General features: G+C 43.8%; 1 protein-coding gene across 2 annotated transcripts in view; it reads right to left on the reverse strand.

Annotated features, from left to right (window-relative positions):
• LRRC2 (leucine rich repeat containing 2) overlaps positions 1–12526 on the reverse strand; it is a 54860-nt gene that overhangs the window by 16897 nt on the left and 25437 nt on the right. For both annotated transcript variants that reach the window (XM_033204953.1, XM_033204962.1), the window contains 2 exons: positions 6611–6767; positions 77–213 (listed from right to left, as the gene is read on the reverse strand). In XM_033204953.1, the coding sequence (XP_033060844.1) occupies positions 77–213; positions 6611–6767 (294 nt within the window). The remainder of the gene's footprint in view (positions 1–76; positions 214–6610; positions 6768–12526) is intronic.

A 12526-nucleotide genomic window follows, 5' to 3' on the forward strand; every position in this document is an offset into this window, starting at 1 on the left:
CTTGCCATATTATAGACCATTCTATGTCATAAACCAAATAAAAGTAAATCGTAGTGCAGAAATGTTTATCTCTTACTTCAAAGGGCAGCTCCATTAATTCTAGATTTCCAGAACAATCCAGTCTGTCTAGATTTTCACAATCTCCCAATTCTGGAGGAATGCTCTTCAGATGGTTGAAACTCACATTGAGTTCTTTCAGGTTCTTCAAACAACCTGTCATCAGAAAAAGTTAACATCCATTGAATAGGTCCTTTAAGGTCTTTTAAGAACAAAAAACAAAACTAAGAAGTAAATAGCTCTGTAAACAATGATGGGGAAGGAACTAAACATAATTTAGCATTTGGGTTTGGGAGGGTGTATCTGATGAACATTATCTTGTAGCATCATGAACCCGAGGTTCTGAAATCACAGTTTTTCAGTGTGATAAGGGTCCAATATTACAGAATCTAAAACAAAACTTTTAAGGCTCATGCCTTCAGTGTGTCATATTTTAAAATAACTGATTTGTCTATTCTTTCTTGAAATGCCCAGGGATCTTTCCAACTGAAATGAAAGCTGCCTACCTACTTTCTGTTCCCCCAAGCCCTCAGATCTAATTTCCAGTAAGGGGAAGATATTGCAACTGGAGCACAGTGAATTATATAGAGGCTCCTTGTTTCTAAAGCCCAAGGAGCAGCTTAAGGAATTACCATATCCTACAATATTTGAGTAAAAATGTTTAAATACAGATGCTCCCTAACTTACGATGGAGTTACACCTCAATAAGCCCATCGTAAGTTGAAAATATCATAAGTCAAAAATGCATTTAATACACCTAACCTATCAAACATTGTAGCTTCACCTAGACTACCTTAAATGTGCTCAGAACACTTACATTAGCCTACAGTTGGGCAAAATTATCCAACATAAAGCCTGTTTTATAATAAAGTGGTGAATATCTCCTGTAATAAATTGAATGCTGCACTGAAAATGAAAAGCAGAATGTTTGTATGGGTACTCACACTTCCTTCCTTCCTTCCTTCTTTCCTTCCTTCCTTCCTTCTTCCTTCCTTCCTTCCTTCCTTCCTTCCTGCTTCCCTCCCTCCCTCCCTCTCTCTTTTCTTTCTTTTTCTTTCTTTTCCTTCCTTCTTTTTCTCTCTTTCTTGCCCTTCCTTTCTTCCTTTCTTTTCTTTTTTTTTAATTTTTTTTTTGGTTTTACTTTAAGTTCTGGGATACATGTGCAGAATGTTCAGGTTTCTTACATAAGTATACATGTGCCATGGTGGTTGGCTGCACCTATCAACCCATCATCTAGGTTTTAAGCCCCACATGCATTAGGTATTTGTTCTAATGTTCTCCCTCCCCTTTCCCCCCCAGCCCCCAACAGGCCCTGGTGTGTGATGTTCCCTCCCTGTGTCCATGTGTTCTCATTGTTCAACTCCCACTATGAGTGAGAATATGCAGTGTTTGGTTTTCTGTTTCAGTGTCAGTTTGCTGAGAATGATGGCTTCCAGCTTCATCCATGTCCCTGCAAAGGACACGAACTCCTTTTTTATGGCTGCAGAGTATTCCACGGTGTTATGTGTGCCACATTTGCTTTATGCAGTCTGTCATTGATGGGCATTTGGGTTGGTTCCAAGTCTTTACTATTGTAAATAGTGCTGCTCTTTTCTTTTTTGTTTTCTTTTTTCTTTTCTTTTCTCTTTCTTTCTTTCTTTTTCTTTCTTTCTTTCTTTCTTTTTCTTTCTAGCAGCCGCACCCTTCTAGGAACAAAGTACAGTTTCTACTGAATGCACATTGCTTTCACACCATCAAAAAGCTGAAAAACCTTACATCTAACCATTGTAAATTGTGGATCATCTGTAATTCCAATAATTAGCTATTTTAAATCCATCTAATGATAATTTCTTGGGAGTTTCACAAGGAAGTTAAGAGCACCACTCATTGTCATTCTTAATTCCTTGATGTCAAATGTCAAAAATAATTGCTCTAATGATGAGAAAAAGAATACCCTGTCTAGTAATCACACCTCCCTAACTCCTCCTCTCCATCAGCCCTCAATAGATCTATAAGACAACACAATAAGAGATCAAACCCCACCTCCTTTACAAAATTCAGCTGCTCAACATAAAAGAGCTAAAAATCCCTTGTTCATTCCCAAGTTCCTCACTATGCTTGAGCATCAGATCCTGCAGCTGAGTGTTTCTTCATTTATCCCTAGTTTGTTAGGAGCTATATCTGCTCCTCTAGGAGAGAAACATGCCCTGAATTAATATATTTTCATTTCTTTTCGTTTTGCCCCACTTGTGAAAACTGATTTATTCTAGATGCCCTCAATACTTACCTTTGGTAAAAAAGAGGATTTTCTCAAAATACTCCATGTTAATGACACAAAGAGTATCAAGAAGCAAGTACTAGAAGAAAATTAGGGTGACAACCTTACCTAAATCATTCTAAGAACATCTTCCTCTTTATTATTGTGTTCTTTTCTTAAGAATTTCCTACGTAATGATGAAAAATTGTGATATTCACATGTCATAAGAATTTCCAAACTGGAGATGTGATATATGTCTCAGCCATGTGAGAAGGGAATGGTCTGTTTTTGCCTAAGTTATGGATGTATTTAGATAAATTATATTCCATTGACTTGAAATAGACTGAAAATTATAAGTTGGATAAAATACATATATGACTTAAATCTGGTATAGAGTGTTAAAGCCTCTGAGATTTATTGTCCCCCTCCTTCCCATGGGTTAACTCACAAAAAAATTCAACCAGAGAATTTTAGAGGTGGCAGATGTTTTAAAGATCATTCTGACCCTTATCCTACAAATGAGGGTACTAAGATTTAAAAAATTAAAATATGTGCTCAAGTTACTCAAAGTTAGATGACATCTGTGTCTTCAGAATCTTAGGTCAGTCTTCAATTCACTAAGTTTAATTTTAAAATATTTTGGAAACAAGTGAAATAAATCATGTCGTAATCATCACTCAGCTACTGGGGAGAATGGGAAAGGTTTAGATGTTCTGATACTGAAAGATAACATTAACATAAAGATGATGCTAATAATAGTAATAATAATAATAATGGCTAGTAAATGCCAGGGATTTACCTACTCTAAATGCTTTCTATGTATTATCTATTTAATCCTCACAACAACCCTGTGAAGTAGGTACTATTGTTATCCCCATTTTACTGATGAGAAAACTGAAAACCAGTAAATGACTTGCTCAGGGTGACCTTCCAGTAAGTCGAAGACCCAGGCAGCCTGATCCTGGAGTCTACCTCCACCTTCATGGTGTGGTCGGGGGAAACATGTGAGGCACAGACTGAAGAACACAGTGTAAGCCCATGTGTGTAAGCATATTTAACATGCATGGTTACATGTCTGTTTATAAATAGACAGCTACAACGTAGGTCTGTAGAACAGCATGAGTGCATGCACAATGTGAATACCCAGGAAACTTAGTGCTTACTGAGAGGCTTGATTTTACATTTTACACATTTCTAGAATGTTTGAATAGTTTTCCCTGCACATGAACGAGGTCTGTGGAGATGACATCATGTCTCCAACAGGACTCGAGTGTTTGGAATAATCACTTGAATAATCACTTGGAATAACAAGTATGTACCCAATATATTGGTGTTTATTGCCTTATCTAATCCTCACAACAACTAAATGACAGCAACAACTATTATCCCCACTTTACAGATGAAGAAACTGAAGAGCAGAGAGATTAAGTATAGTGCCCCAATCCCACATTGGTCTCCCACTGATACCCCTCACCCACCAATCTCTTCTCCTCCCCTGAGTGTGCAAGGATCACATCCTCACTCCCTCACCAGTGGTCTCAATCATGGCTGCACATGGGAATCATGTACGGAGTTTGTTAAATGCTGATTCCTGGCCCTGTACCCAGAGATTCCTATGGAATTGTTCTGCAGTGGGTCTTGGGCATTTAGATTTTTAAGGCTCTTTGGGGGATTCTAAAGTGTAGCCAAGGTGAAAACCACTGCTCAAATCAAACTGGCTCACAAGGAAAGAATGAATATTACATTGGTGTAGTGTGGGAAGTTAAAAAAGAACAGGTATTAATCTGGCTGGCAATAATTTCAAGGAAGACATTTCAAGAGATGAACAAAGATACATATTAAGTGGAGCACCTCTGATGACATTTCAAACAACTGTGAGCATGACTCATCCCATGGTGATTCTCTGATGTCCCCCCTCTGTTGACGGCTCCATGCTTAATACCCCATCTATCTTGCTGCCAACCACTGGATTCCCAAGCCCAGCTGGCAGGATAACAAGGATCCCTGAGTCTAGGTCAACCACTGTGGCTTCTCAAATGTATAAGGACAGAACCTTTCTACTTGAAAAGGGTGGTTTTGTTTGTTTGTTTGTTTGTTTGTTTTGAGACAGGGTCTCACCCTGTCACCCAGGCTGGAGTGCAGCGGTGCCATCACCAGTCACTGAAGCCTGAACCTCCCAGGCTCAAGCGATCCTCCCACAGGCACGTGCCATCATGCCTGGCTAATTTTTTACTTTTTGTAGAGATGGGATTTCGCCATGTTGCCCGGGCTGGTCTCAAACTCCTAGGCTCAAGTGATCTGCCCACCTTAGCCTCCCGAAGTGCTGGGATTCCAGACATGAGCCACTGCCTCCAGCCTAAAAAGAGTTTTTTGGTGGGGTTTTTTTTTTTTTTTTTTGAGACGGAGTCTCACTCTGTTGCCCAGGCTGGAGTGCAGTGGCCGGATCTCAGCTTACTGCAAGCTCCGCCTCCCGGGTTCCCGCCATTCTCCTGCCTCAGCCTCCAAGTAGCTGGGACTACAGGCGCCCGCCACCTCGCTCGGCTAGTTTTTTGTATTTTTTAGTAGAGACGGGGTTTCACCACCATGTTAGCCAGGATGGTCTCGATCTCCTGACCTCGTGATCCGCCCGTCTCGGCCTCCCAAAGTGCTGGGATTACAGGCTTGAGCCACCGCGCCCGGCAAAAAGAGTTTTTAAAAGTAACTCAGTCCTCAGAAACTCTATCCAGTTATTTAAATATTCTATGAGCTTGCCCAAAAATGACCTGCAAATAGTGAAATCTGGCTTCTAGCCCAGGCTCTGAAGAAGTTCCTTAGTGTAATATGTAAATGATAATGATTCAGTCAGCTAACATCAGAGGGTCTCTCCAATTTGCAAAATAAAGGGGCAGGAGGTAAATGACCCCTTACATGTCAAAAATGGTACTTTTCATTCATAAAAATTCTAAGGTCCTTTCTACCTTTCCAGAAACTAGGCAAGGAAACAGAAGTACTTGTCCTTGTTGGGTCTAGAACTTGATTTTACCCTGCTTAGACGCTAATAAGTTTTGTCTATTCCTGTTTCATGGATACAGGCAGAAGGCACAAGGCTCCTGCTCCAGGACAGCATACTGATGTCAGTTGCCCTTACAGCTAAGTCTACCAAGTGTGACACAGATGGCCCAGTAAGATGCACATATACATCACGGCTGAGAACCCCAAGCTTGGGGAACCCACTGCTTTTACAGCAAGTGGTTAGCAAAGCTGCTCTTTGCCTGGGAGCAGGTGTCACCTCATCCCTCAAGGTTATTATGTGCATAAACATCCCCAAGATTGGCCTAGGTAAGAGGGTGATCAGAGCCTTATAGTCTTGACACAGCCAGCAAGATGTGTACAAACACCAGAGAACCCACAAACCACCTGTCCCAGAGGGTCTTGGCTTTTGGTAAATTTTCACATAACTATGATTAACCACTGGTCCCAGGGCACATGTGTAAGAATGGAGCTCTGTGCAGCCCCAGACCTTCACTCCTTCCACCCCAGGAGAAAGAGAAGCAATAACGATCACTGTCATTTTCATTTTAAGATAACACAACTGAATAATGACTGAGAATTGTAAACTTTTGATCCATCAAAAAGACATCAGGCTGGTTACGGTGGCTCACACCTATAATCCCAACACTTTAGGAGGCCGAGGCAGGCAGATCACCAGAGGTCAGGAGTTTGAGACCAGCCTGGCTAACATGGTGAAAGCCCTTCTCTACTAAAAAAAATACAAAATCAGCTGGGCATGGTGGCACATGACTGTAATCCCAGCTGCTTTGGAGGCTGAAGCAGAAGAATCGCTTGAACCAGGGAGGCAGAGGTTGCAGTGAGCCAAGATTGTGCCATTGCACTCCAACCTGGGCAACAAGAGCGAAACTCTGTCTCAAGAAAAAAAAAAAAAAAAAAAGACACATCATAAGCTAAACTAGATTTATCAATGGAGTAATATATAGGAATAATACATTTATAATAAGCATATTGCATGTTTATAGGTTTAAAACTAAAAGAAAATAAACACAGAGTTCCTAAACAAAGTATTGCTCACTCATGAAACTTCTGGTTTCTGAGCAATTGGCAAGTGTCCTATGTGCTGAGTTATACAGGCGAGATGCCGACCTCACCGCCCAAAGGGATGCTGCAAACAAGCAGCTCTGGGGAGCCTCGAAACAGCCCTGCCCAGCCACTTCCTGGGGCAGCTGGAGAGGAAACACGGTGTCTGCACAGTGTCTGTTACCTGCCTGACAGCTGCCTACTTAACACACCAGAGGCCGGAAGACCCCTGCTAAGTTGACATACCGATTTCTGCTGGAAGATGTGAGATTTGGTTTTTTGGCAGATCCAGAATTCTCATCGCTTGAAATAACTCAATATATGTAGGAATGATTTGAATCAGGGTATTGCTTATGTGCCATTCTTTCAGGTGTGTCTGCTCCTTCAATGAATCTGGGAGCTCCTAAAATAGAAAGAATGACATCAATCAGAACTAGCTCCTCCATGTGCACAAAGCCGTGTAAAACCAAGCATTTATTTTAAAACAGGGAAAGAGAAAGCAGACATGAGAGCATGAAGCGTAACCAGCAGCACTCCGGCCATTTCAAAAAGAAACCAAAGATACCGCAGTTGCCGTCAACTTCACAACAGTATATTAGCCCTATTTCAAAACTGCCGTGAATTCATGATGTTATTAAAATTAAATCCTAGTGAACACAAACAACCAGACTCACACTTGGAGCCACAATATGTATTATTTATTTGCAACATACCAATTTAACATCCCCTAAGTTCTGTCTATACATTCGATTTCAAAATTTGTGCTTCGTTTCCCTTTCTCTGTAGTTGCTTTTAAAAATACTTGATAAACCTCTAAAATTTGCTGCACCACATTTCCAAATATTCTTAAGAGTCTATGAAAGGGAAAGAGCATGAGAAACAGTCAGCTGGGACACCTGAGTTCCGGCCCAGGCCCTGCCATTTTCCAGTCGCGCCACCTCCCTGGGTCTCCACTGCTGAAATGACATTGATGAACTCAGTGTCCAAGGCCTCCCCTAGCTCAAGTGTTCTGGGATAAAACTGTAAAGGTGTCAAGCAAGAAGCGTTTAAAGACATCAGGGAGGCTATTTGTCCACCTGAAGAAATCTAATTCACAGAGAGTTACCGAGCCCTCATTGCAGGTGAGGGGTGCTCAGCACTGAGGGGTGGGGCAAAGACGAGACACACAGGTCCCCGGACCTCAGAAGCTGGCCACAACACACCATCAGCAAAGTGGCCGGAGCACAGGGTGGAGGTGGGATGAGGTGTGGAAAACTCCATGGCAGCTAAAGGGGAGGTGGAGGGAGTAATGGAGTCCATAGCCATCCTTCCTTTTTGTACTTGGTACTTGTAATGTGCTTTACAACCATTGCCATCCTGTGTGTGGGTTAAGCTGTTAACTTGCAAAAGTGCTTTCACTCTAGCACTGTCTCATGCAACAGTACCATAAGATAGGCAAAGTGGGCTGGGCATGGTGGCTCATGCCTGTAATCCCAGCACTTTGGGAGGCCGAGGCGGGTGAATCACCTGCAGTCAAGAGTTCGAGACCAGCCTGGCCAACATGGTGAAACCCCATCTCTACTAAAAATGCCAAAATTAGCTGGGTGTGGTGGCATGCACTTGTAATCCCAGCTACTTGGGAGGCTGAGGCAGAAGAATCGCTTGAACCCAGGAGGCAAAGTTTGCAGTGAGCCAAAATAGCACCACTGCACTCCAGCCTGGGCAACACAGTGAGACTCTATCTTAAAAAAAAAAATTGATAGGCAAAGTGAGCCCCTTTGGAAGAGGAAAGCTGAAACCCCAAAGACATTTAAGTGAATCACTTACAGTAAGGATCCACTACTGAATTTGCAGAGCCTAGTGCAAAATGAAAATGCGGGCACCTTGTTAAAAATTAAGAAGTTCAAGATGGTGAGCACACAGCATTAAACCAAGCATAGGGCCCTGTGCCACTGCTTCTGCAGCCAGCTACCTAGGTACCACCTGCCCCCTTCACGTGGCCCTGGCAAACTGTCCCGACACCACTTGATCTGAATGGAACCCACACCATGCCAGAGGGTTGCCTCCTGGAACTGAGACAAAATGAGTTGGGTCATCAGGGAGCTGACCACAGGCTCATAATCTCAATCTCTTCATTGAAACTTCAACGTGCTGACTGCCTCATAAATAATCTATCTCATTCCACTCTTTCAATTATGGCACACATGAAAGATTATTACATTTCTAAAATTATGTTCATGACTATTTTTAACAAGAAAGATATTAAGATAGGCCAGGCACGGTGGCTCACGTCTGTAATCCCAGCACTTTGGGAGGCTGAGGTGGGCAGATCATGAGGTCAAGAGATCGAGACCATCCTGGCTAACACGGTGAAATTCCATCTCTACTAAAAATATAAAAAATTAGCCGGGCAAGGTGGCAGGCGCCTGTAGTCCCAGCTACTCGGGAGGCTGAGGCAGGAGAATGGCGTGAACCCGGGAGGCGGAGCTTGAAGTGAGCCGAGAAGACACCGCTGCACTCCAGCCTGGGCGACAGAGCGAGACTCCATCTCAAACGAAAAAAAAAAAAAAGAGAAAGAAAAATATTATTAGGATATCATGTTAAATAGAAATGAAAAGAATCGAGTAAAAATGACAGATTGAATGTATGCATATACTTTTGCTCTTCTCCAAAATTCCATTAAAGACAACAGTACAGGAACTTTTTAGGTGCCATAAACCTTGTAGAAGGGCAAAGAGAAAAGGAAAGGAGACATCGGCTGCAAAATGTGGATAACCAGACAGCTAGAAGATGGTAACCTGGCTTCTCAGAGCTGCTCAATCTTAGACCAGCAGCAGAAACAACTGAGATACAACCGGGACTTCTCACCAGAAGCCACCAGAGACTTGGTAGTAGAAGAGCCTGGTATCCCTGGAAGTGAGAGCTGAAGTCAGGGCCCAAAGAAAGAGATCAAGTTCAAAGTTTGAGGACCAGAACCTTGACCCCCATCCATGCCACCTGGCAATTACAATGAGGCTTATTCACTGGAGGAGGTTCAACGAAGTCCCTGAACTGGGGTACCTCAGGCACAGCTGAGGCAGGGGAGGTGGCAATCAGATGATGAGTGATGAATGCTGAGATTCTGTCTGTCCCAGGAACTGAGAAGTTCCTTCTCTGTATGCTCTCATAGCTCCAGACAAATCACAAATGTGCATTCATGAACAGGAGAGCGGAGGCACCAGTGAGATGGGGACTTTACAGCAACGTCTTCAAAAGCAAAGTGTGCCCGACACACACTCAGAGTTTCTGGTCAGCTTGTTAGTGCTCTGGACAACCCAGTGTCTCCAGACCTCCAAGAAAAGTCCCAACATGCAAGATAAAGATACACACCCTGGCTGGGCGCGCTGGCTCAGGCTTGTAATCCCAGCACTTTGGGAGGCTGAGGTGGGTGGATCACGAGGTCAGGAGATCGAGACCATCCTGGCTAACACGGTGAAATCCCATCTCTACTAAAATACAAAAAATTAGCCGGGCGAGGTGGCGGGTACCTGTAGTCCCAGCTACTCGGGAGGCTGAGGCAGGAGAATGGCGTGAACCCGGGAGGTGGAGCTTGCAGTGAGGTGAGATCGCGCCACCGCACTCCAGCCTGGGCAACAGAGCAAGACTCCGTTTCAAAAAAAAAAAAAAAAGACACACACCCTAAAAGAAAAAGGAAACTCTGAAACAAGAAAACATTCCCACCCCCACAAAAAAACTATCCAGCACTTTGGGAGGCTAAGGCAAGACAATCACTTGAGCCCAGGAGTTCAAGACCAGCCTGGACAACAAAGTGAGACTTCATCTTTAAAATTAAAAGTTTAAATTAGCTGAGTGTGGTGGCATGCACCTGTTGGTTCCAGCTACAGAGAAGGCTAAGGTGGAAGGATCGCTTGAGTTCAGGAGATAGAGGCTACAGTGAGCCATGCTCATGCCACTGCACTCCAGATGGAGTGACTAAGCAAGGCTCGGTCTCAAAAAACAAACAAAAAAAAAATAGGAAAGGGGAAAAAAAAAAAAAGATTGATCCCAAGATAGCTAAGAAAAGCCATTACCCTGCAAAATAAAAACAGAACAATATTCTAAAAGCTAAGATTAAGAGATATCTGTAAAATAAAGCCACTTCACAGAATTCATCCATTTGAAAAAACAAACAGCAAACAGCTCTGGGAAATTAAACATGTGGTAGTAAAAATGAAAAATTCTATTGAAGGGTTGGAAAATAAAATTGAGGATCTCTCCTAAAAGAGCAGGGTCCAGGGTCTGAGAGCTTCTGGCTCAAAACAGGAGCCCCAGCTCCCAGCCCAACCTGGCCACACAGCCTCAGCCAGCCCTAAGGGCCCTAGCAGATCTCTCTCTACCTAGTCCCTAAGGCCCCAGAAGCTCCACAGCCCATTCCTTCCCTCCTGACCTCTTGCAGGGGCCAGGCAGGCTGCCAGGTGTGATTTTAGAGGCCACAACTCCCTCACTGCCACAGAGCACTCTAAGAGGTTGCAAAATCCCTTAACACACACAGCCTTTCACTCCTTAGTCAGAGGTGAGGCCTAAGCACAAGCCCTCTGGGGGAGGAAAACGGTAACTGAAATTCACTCTAATGAATATGTGGGGCCCAGAGTCTTCCTGGACTCTCCTGTACTCAATCACAACAGAGTACAGCTTAGGGGATGGAGTATGGGGAGGACGCCGTCCACCTGGTTCACAATGGGGGTCTCTCCGAGCCTGCTGAATCCTAACCATCTTCCCATTCCCCTTACCATACCGGGCACATTAAACACACTTTACAGGCCGGACGCAGTGGCTCATGCCTGTAATCCCAGCACTTTGGGAGACCAAGGCAGGCAGATCACGAGGTCAGGAGAGTGAGACCATCCTGGTTAACACAGTGTAACTCCGTCTCTACTAAAAATACAAAAATTTAGCCAGATGTGGTGGCGGGTGCCTATGGTCCCAGCTACTTGGGAGGCTGAGGCAAATGAATGGTGTGAACCCCAGGAGGCAGAGCTTGCAGTGAGCAGAGATCACACCACTGCACTCCAGCCTGGGAGACAGAGAGAGACTCCATCTCGAAATAATAATAATAATAAATAAATACACTTTACAATGATTTTCAAAAGATAGATTGTGAAACTTGAGGGCTCATGGCAGGTTCTCCAGTGAACTGGACACTCTTACAGGGTAAGTAGCTTACCCAGGATCATGTTTACCGGCCAACAATATTTAATTAACAATCCAGACATGCCTCCCTTTGTGCCTCGGAATAGGCAGCCCATTACCTACTGATCTCAATGATGGGGATGCAAGGGAAAGAACAGCAAAGAGGTTTACAGCAATAACCTCTCGCATTTTTGGAGAACTGTATACTTCACAGAATATTCATGCACTTCATCCTCTCAATAGCCCTCAGATAGGGTCAGGGCAAGCATTAGCAGCATTTTACTGAGAAGAATGATAAAAACCCATAGAAGTGATATGCATTTTTTATCAAATGATAAAAACCACCTCGGATCACATGGCTAATAAAAGACAGCCCCAGGTCATGCCAAATATTTAGTCTCTCTACCAAGTCGTTTTAGTCCCAAAATGGCAGGGTAAGAGGCTCAAGCTGAGGAATTCAAGACCAGCCTGGGCAACCTGGCAAAACCCCTCCTCTAGAAAAAAAATAACAAAGCCCAGGCAAAGTGACTCTTGCCTGTAATCTCAGCACCTTGGGAGGCCAAGGCGGGCAGATCACCTGAGGTCAGGAGTTCGAGACCAGCCTGGCCAACATGGTGAAATCCCGTCTCTACTAAAAATACAAAAATTAGCCAGGCGTGGTGGCGCACTCCTGTAGTCCCAGCTACTCAGGAAACTGAGATCTCGCCACTGTACTCCAGCCTGTGTGACAGAGCAAGACTCTTGAACAAAAAAAAAAGACACAAAATGGCAGGATAGAAAGAGATGGAGCGGGGGGGGGGGTCCCAGGGAACCCTGTCCCAATGAAATGGGCAGTAGCCCAAGTTATTATGGGGCCTGAGGAAAGAAAGATGGAATTGTCTTTGCCCTGGCCTCAGAATCTCAGGACAGGGAAACCAGATAAAGGATCTGCAGAATTCCTTTGCTGCCCTACGGCACTTCGGCAAGTAAGTAATTGCCCACTGCCAGGGTGTTAGATGAATGAAAGGCGCCATC

This window comes from Trachypithecus francoisi, unplaced genomic scaffold (genome assembly GCF_009764315.1).
Source record: "Trachypithecus francoisi isolate TF-2019V2 unplaced genomic scaffold, Tfra_2.0 Lachesis_group0, whole genome shotgun sequence".
NCBI classification, from domain to species: domain Eukaryota; kingdom Metazoa; phylum Chordata; class Mammalia; order Primates; family Cercopithecidae; genus Trachypithecus; species Trachypithecus francoisi.